Genomic DNA, 8,014 nt, shown 5'->3' with positions numbered 1-8,014 from the left:
AGTTGAAAGCTGGCAACAGCACTACAAACTGTCAGGGAATCTTCTTACACTGTCTTCGCTATCAGTTTACTGGTGAGATTATGTCAGTAAATTTGTAGCAGTGAACACGGGCTGGATTTTTCCAGCTAATTTATAGTTTATTAAATTTAGGGTGTGATTTTATCCACTATTTGGAGGTCAAGACATTTTATTAATTCAACATACTAGCTTGTGTTTATCACCAGTCAACAGTTTAGTGATTAAATAGTTGGATAATAAACCGTATTTTAAAACTTAAATCACCTCTAGTTGCGAACGTGATTTATAGCATTATCTACGTTCAATCTAGCAAATATTGAAGTTCTGTCTAGTTATCAGGAACTATTCTACAATTTTACTTAAATTTAAGGCATGCGGCTTAGGAAGAACAAATTTGCCCCTCGACGAAAGCAGAAGAGAGCCACTGTTTTTACTGTTCTATTTATTAAATGAAATGAAAAATTGTGCAGCAAATCGTGCCATTATTTGTCTTTTAAGAAAAGTGTCACATATTCTTACAAGATACAATCTTAATAAAAACTAGGAAAATGACCCTATAAATATACGTCTGTAAAAATTCTTGACGAGATATGGGTAACTTTTAGTTTGTTTAGAATGGTTAGTACTTAGTGGTGAAGGCTGTCTTTCTTTTACATTCTTGTTAACTAAAAAAAATGGCTCTGAGCACTATGGGACTTAACATCTGACGTCATCAATCGCCTAGAACTTAGAGCTACTTAAACCTAACTAACCTAAGGACATCACACACATCCATGCCCGAGGCAGGAGTCGAACCTGCGACCGTAGCGGCCGCGCGGTTCCAGACTGAAGCGCCTAGAACCGCTCGGCCACCAGCGGCCGGCTCTTGTTAACTTCTAGGCATTTACATACTTACAGTGCTAGCAGCACTTGTTCAGTGGAAGAGTTCTGTTCCACACTAGCGAAGATGGACAAGTGCATTGTAGATCCCATGTTTACTGGTCATTTTTTTTTTGGGGGGGGGGGGTTGGACCATACTACTTCCTCTCAAAATATGGAAGCAAAGAGCTTGAAGTAGAAGGGGTGTATTTCATAGTATCGAAGACGAACAAGTGCTCATAGTTCCCAAGGTAAGCATTTTAGAACCCGTCTTTTCTAGGCATTTTTTTTCTTATGTTGGTGTAAGGAACTAGTCCCTAAATCTTGTAGGTATATTGGCGTATTGTCTCCTAGGGGTGACTAATTTTTTGTCTGGTGCTTATTTCAACGAAGTGTTAGTAGCATACGTAAGATGCTGCAATCGTATCTAATATTTGATCAGAAGTAAATGAAAGGACATCGACTTGTGGCCAAACGAAACTGTAATAATAGTTCCGACCTCACTTCCTCTCGTGATACGAATTTTCATGTAGCAATGTTCCCACACGGGTATTTTTACCCGGAAGTAAATATAGACCCCAGCTGATGCGATTATAATCCGGAAAGGCGCAACGATCGGCGAAGTAGCAGTGTAAACAAGGCGGGGCCTGCGCACAGCTGACGCAAGATGGCGGCGATCAGCTGCTGACCCAGTGAGCGGCGGCGGCGGCGGGGGCTGGGGCGGCGCGGCTATTGATCGGCGGTGGCGGTCCGGCGCTGGCGCCGCCGCCTCCAGTGCGCGCCCGTCGCCCAGCCGCGCCGCCTCCGTGTCCGACGCCTCCGCCGCCGCTCCGCCGCCTCCGCTCATGCCGACGGACCCCCCACGACGTCTCTAAATGAACTGTTGTTCCTACCTGTGAGTACCTGGCTCTGTTTCCCGCTCCCGCTTTGCACGGCGACTAGCGGCCCAGCTCGCTTCCCCAGCTAGGCTAGCAGCTGTTGTGACACGGTGTGCGTGTGCGGCTTTCGCTGAGACAGTGCACGCCGCCCGCTATGGCCCGGCCCGTGCTTAGCAGCAAAGTGAGGCGACAGCGTCCAGGAGCTCCTCGCCTCCGGCGCAGTTAGCGACAACAGGTGTGTTGTGTGGCCTTCCACTGCTTTATTTTACAGACACTGTGGCAAGATCTCACACAACTGAGTACCTGGCAAAAAAGGCACGTATGTTTCTGGATTTTCTTTGTTTTCAGATCTCTGTAATTTTGCCGCCCTTCGACATCCTGAAGTTTCGTCTCCGTATCACTAACGAGAGGGATTCGACAGACAGAAGAATCGGAAATTGATCATTTTACTGATCTTTTTAACTCAGACTAGAAATGCCTCTTGGCGAAATGACGGACAAACGTCAAAGCTATTTTCTTATATGTGACATCTGGAGGTCCTTGGAACTATTTAGAATTGTGATCATGAGTAATAAACACAATTCATATAGTCATAACATTGCCCAATGTACTATTTCTATGGCCACAACATCAAACAGTTTTCGTACAAATTCACTTATAGTGTCTCCTGCATTACTCGTTATACGAAGAAGTAAAGGTGATTAATAATGTACACAGACATATACTGTATTTGTGTTTTTTTTTAATTTCAATGTATTGGCTTTTGATTGGTGCCCATGCAGCCATCACAGTAGTGTAAAGACGGTAGAACAGTGTGGCTGAGTCGACTTTCGTGTCAGTAATGTCGATTCGAATGTAAGGGCAACAAGTATCCAGTCCCCAAGAGGAGAAAATATCTGACCCGGCAGGGAGTCGAAACCGGGTCACTTCAGTCAGCAATTATCTGTGATTTCTAAAATTTCCACAACGTCAAAGACAGCATGCATAATTTCAGGTATTGATATTTCATTGCACTGAATTATATGGCAAGACTGACTTAGTTGCTTTCAGTGGGCACTACAAGCGACGGTCTGAGTACCTGCCTGGTCTCGAACCTAGACGTCGAAACGATGCTACGTCCATGAGAATGACAGCTAACAAAATGTGACTGGTTCCATTCCTACTGTCATGATTATAAGACAGTAAAGAGCCATCGCTCCAATGCTGAAATTACCATCCCCTCTATCCTTTACTTTCTGAAAATAAAAATTATAATCGCTGATTTAACTCCTTGGAGTTTGCTCTCTACGTTGAACACGTTAGACAAATACATGTATATTTGTTGCTTGAGCGAAGTTCTTGAAAAATGAATGGCGATACAGCAGTATTTTCATCTCACCTTTGCCACAGTCTCTAAATATCCCATGCCGTCTGACTTTCTTCCCTTATTCCGAGTCTGCTGCTGCGCTATTAAACCATTAAAAATTGCGAGACCCGCTGTCACATCGTCCGACTGGAGGTGTTGCAGTGGCTAACAGACTGCACTCGTATTTAGGACAAGAAGGGTTCAAATCCCTTTATGGCATTCGAGAAAAGTGTTATCCTTGATTTCTCTTCGGGCGAAGAACGAGATGATTTTCTTGAACTGTCCACAGCCAATACGAGCTTACGCCCGATCTCGAAGGTCCTCGCTGTCGACTGGACTTTAGTCTCTTAATCTTCTTTCCTTCTTATCTAGTACGTGAACTGTCTTTTGGCCTGAAGTGACACAGTTGACATTACGTGATGTAGCATATTTGTTCGTGTAATGGAACTCCTTTGTAAAAATGGAGTATTATAGGTACGGATGTACAAACATGCAGCAACTGTTGTAAAATCCATAGCTGATTATTTATTTTAGTACAGTTGTGGTTTGATATACGCGATATTTTAATACTGAGGGAGCCATGCACGGCTGATGCATTACAATGTATCAAAGACGAAAAATTATAAAACTGTTGACTACTACTTGACGTGTTGCCTGTTAAAACTTGTCCCAGTATCTTGAGCCGACGACCGTTTACTGGTTTTTCCAACGTTTCACCGGCGCGAGTTGCTAGATTGTCTCATATTTAACCTCTATTGCTGGTTCACCATCGACAATGTAACGTGAAATTTTCACAAGTAATCAGCTACGAAAGTGAAGTCAGTTCCCGTTCCGTACCTTCAAATAAAAAGGCAGAACACACTAGTACCGCGTTGCTACGGGTTTTAAAAATCCGTCGTCACCAGAATCATGTGAGATGGAACACTAGCGCAGTTGGCCAAGACGAACTGTCGCCTAGTGGAAGGAAGAATGAAGACTGGGTTGAAGCCTCGTCGACGTCAAAAGTCAGCCGGGATGGAGCTCAAGCTCGAGTTGGAGAAGGCTAGATAAGGAAATCGACTGTGTCCTTTTCAAAGGAACGCTCTACACATTTGCCTTGAGCGACTCAAAGAAACACTACGTAACCCCTAAATCTGTATGACTGGACACATCTGAACAGCAGTCCCCCAGTGTCGTATTACTGCAGCACCGCTCTCGGCCTGTTAGAAGGTACTATTTGACTTCTCATTTAATTTTGCTTGGGAAGACTCATATGCTAATGACGAAATAAACGCCTCCACAGAGGACGGAAATGCATACTTCCGCTTGAGAAAGTTCCCTGCTGCACATTACGATCGAAGTAGCAGCTGCAAGCAAGGCGATCGTTAAGATGCTGCGTACCACCCTCCCCCGCGGCCTTCAACTTCATTTCCAACTGCATACCCTCCGGCACGTAAGCAGTGAGTTAGGAAACACTCCCATAAATGCACTTTTATTCAGGGGACAATTTCCGGATTTTTTGACCCAATGTGTCTTTTACATTACTAAAGCCAGCGCTCGGTCTTGTCAGACACTATTTAGCCACGGTGGCCGTCAGTCAGTTGTCTCTTGCAGGCCGTTTCTGGGGCCCTAGACGGAGATTATTATATACTGGTACGCATAGCTCCAGCCTTGGTTGTGTCTGCGTTTCTTTTTAAACGTTGTCCCCTTCCTGTTCAGGTTGCTTAGTGATTTCAGTAGTTCGAAAGAACGAATGCAGTAACTGGAAGTAGCAAGTTATTGAAAGAGTGGGCGATCATTGTGGCTTACTGCAAGCTCATCCTCTGCGAAACAGTTCGTACAAACCCGTCTCCATCGTCCAGCTGCCGGAGGACGGAGGAGGAGATCAGTGTTTAGCGTCCCGTCGACGACGAGGTCATTAGAGGCGGAGCACAAGCTCGGATTAGGGAAGGGTCGAGAAGGAAATAGGCCGTACCCTTTCAAAGGAACCATCCCGGCATTTGCTGAAGCGATTTAGGGAAATCACGAAAACCTGAATCAGGATGACTGGGCACGGGTTCGAAGCGTCGTCCTCCCGAATGCGAGTCCAGTGCTAACCACTGCGCCACCTCACTCGATGTCCAGCTACCGAACGTCGAGTAACATTAAACAACGATCCTCTTCAGTTTAGGTCGTTATCTACTTGCTAGGGGGAATAGGATTGACTTGATGGAAGAAAAAAATGGTTCAAATGGCTCTGGGACTTAACATCTGTGGTCATCAGTCCCCTAGAACTTAGAACTACTTAAACCTAACTAACCTAAGTACATCACACACATCCATGCCCGAGGCAGGATTCGAACCTGCGACCGTAGCAGCCGCGCGTTGATGGAAGAAGTCAGCGAACGGGTTGTTCCTTGCTTTTCTTTGGGTTAGGACGCATGATGACGCGGCCTGTAGCACTAAGTTGTTCACCATCTCTCCGCATAACTGTTAAAAAGTTTTAATAGTTTCGACGCAATAAAGCATAAAGCTAAAAATTTTTTAAAAAAAATTTAAAAAATTAACATATAAATCACGTTGCTGTATCTCGGTCGCCCGACGATCTTAAATCTCCTTATACTGTCTGTTCCGTCCCTTCATTGCAATGAAATTTGTATTAAACCAAACTGAGCGCCCTCTGCGAGAAGCTTTGCATGAGAAAACTGTACGATAAAGGGCTAATCTGACTTACCATGACCATTCTTTTTTTTATGTCCGTGGATCGAAATATGCCACACGCCTTAGCTGCTTGTGAAGCAATGATGAAGACCTGCTTATGCCACCAATCAAAACATCTAAATATGAAATTTGTTAGCCACATAAGATGCAGCAGCATGTGACGCTTTGTCGAGAAAAAAAAGGCGACGCATTTTCTGTACAGGGCTACAGACTGTATCTCGAAACAATTTATGGGACAACAAAACCAAGTTGAGAGCAATATTTTATTACTGTTTAGCATCCGAACAAGTTGATCATTTTCATTTCTTACGCTCGCAAATAGGAAATTAACTCCCTTAGATACCACGTTCGCTATGGTTTATAATGGAAGCACAATAGCAAAGATAATGGCGTCATCATGTTTTTAATAAAAACTAATGTCACCTTTGTGAAACTAGTGTTTCTATCGAATCTCATGTTCACTGGACTCATGAAATCGTTCTTCTGACCTCAAAAAACCGGAGAAAATGTGTTCGAACGTTTATTAATCAGTAGAAAAAGAGTGCAAGCAGTGATAGAACATCATTTTCATAACCAAAGTAATGTAAACCGATCGGACAAATGATTACCTCCTTTGATAATTAGTAATAATGTAATATCTAACAATTAAAATTCAAAATTACAATTCTTATTTTGAAATTTATTACATTTTTGAAACGATTTCGGGCTTACAAAACCATGCACATGCGTAACTCGTTGCCATAGTTAAAGATAATAAGTTCTCAAACATCAAAACAAATTTCGGTAATGACAGATCTTGAAAGAGGAATTTCATGTCAGCGTCCTATATAGGATGGAAGTAATATTGCAAAATAAAAGGGAAATTAGAGCCGAAGTAAATGAATGACTAATTGCTTTGATTCTGATATGAATAGTCGTTGACAACATCATCTAAACATAGGAGAAATAATAAGACATCCATTAGAGAATCTAGATGAATTCTACAGTCAGATACATTACACTTTTTAATTCCAGTACACGGAAACAGTGCGGCATTAATACGTAATTTTTTCATGGATAATTCTTTAGTTATTGTATCTTAACCACAAGAATTTATTATATTTTTTAATCCTTGTGCGTTTCTGCATTACGTCATTTTCAAAGGAACAGTGGCGTAATGCCGAAAAGCATAAGGTTTAAAGAAACATAAATAGTTGTTGTCAAGATGAGAGTTTTGTTGTAAATGCAGAATACAACAGACACGTCTCACAAAGCCTTTATGCACTACATATCAATAATTCTTTAGATGAGGGGTACCGTACAGAAGAGATAAGGGTCCTGTTGCAATGCAGACGATTGGGGACTATCTTGAGAGTGAGATTTAGCAAGAGGTCTGCAACTCAGAGCGTTGAAATGACGTAATACGTTTCAATAAACCTTCAAAACTTTCCTAGATACTTCTTTCTCATTACAATGTCGCAAGCAAACTATTTTGATAATTTCTGACATTTTAATGTTAGTGGAAGAGCATAGAAACTTTATCATAGTTTTCGGGACAATCATAGCAAAGATGTAGAAAATATCTATATAAACTGTTGCGAAGTTCTGAAAAGTGTCAGTTGACAGACTTAAACAGTGCATTACTCCGAGACAGTAACAAAATATCACCTATACAGTTTATTGTAAATGACATAGGAGATATACAGTCTGAGAACTGCAGAGTGTGAAAATCGAAATATTTAAGATCGGTAAAGCTGTACAAAGTGTTTAGTCCCGCTTAATGTCAATAGTTGCAAGACTACATCAAAATTTAGTTCGCACAGGTAAACAGGCAGAACTTTTATTAGGTTGAGTTCCAAGACAGTTACGTCTTAGAAGATTATGGCAGTTTCATGAATCACACAAGAAAGAATACTGAATTAATTAAAGAAATCACTGAAGAGGAACTTCTCACATAAATACGACGAAATACAAAGTACACTCGTCTACTTGAAAAGTCCTGCGTCATATTGTTGGTGCAAGCGGCACTTAACCTCTGACAAGGCTGTTCTTGTGCATACGGGAAGTGTAGCAGCTCACAACATTCGTGTCGTGTTCGAAGTTCTTAAACCGCTTATGATTCATTCTCCTTCTCTGACGAATCATAAGATGACTCAGTTTGCCTCCCCGCTATCTGAGAGTGTTCCTACTATCTATACCGGACCACGGACAGTTCGGGATTCGATGCTAACAACCCACGTAAGTAGCGATGTTATCA

The 8,014-nt window shown here is 42.2% G+C and overlaps 1 protein-coding gene across 2 annotated transcripts in view; it reads left to right on the top strand.

Annotated features, from left to right (window-relative positions):
* Positions 1–1,667: 1,667 nt before the first annotated feature.
* Positions 1,668–8,014, top strand: part of LOC126475060 (tripartite motif-containing protein 2-like) — a 454,750-nt gene continuing 448,403 nt past the window's right edge. Inside the window, exon 1 of one of the 2 annotated variants that reach the window (XM_050102612.1) lies at positions 1,668–1,771. In XM_050102612.1, the coding sequence (XP_049958569.1) occupies positions 1,752–1,771 (20 nt within the window). In that variant the 5' untranslated portion in view covers positions 1,668–1,751. Of the gene's footprint in view, positions 1,772–1,970; positions 1,990–8,014 lie in introns of those variants that run through there. The other variant, XM_050102615.1, reaches the window with a different exon arrangement.

This window comes from Schistocerca serialis, chromosome 4 (assembly GCF_023864345.2).
Source record: "Schistocerca serialis cubense isolate TAMUIC-IGC-003099 chromosome 4, iqSchSeri2.2, whole genome shotgun sequence".
Classification (NCBI taxonomy): Eukaryota; Metazoa; Arthropoda; class Insecta; order Orthoptera; family Acrididae; genus Schistocerca; species Schistocerca serialis.
Note: the sequence above shows the minus strand (reverse complement) of the source record. Positions and strands in the feature narration are given on the sequence as shown.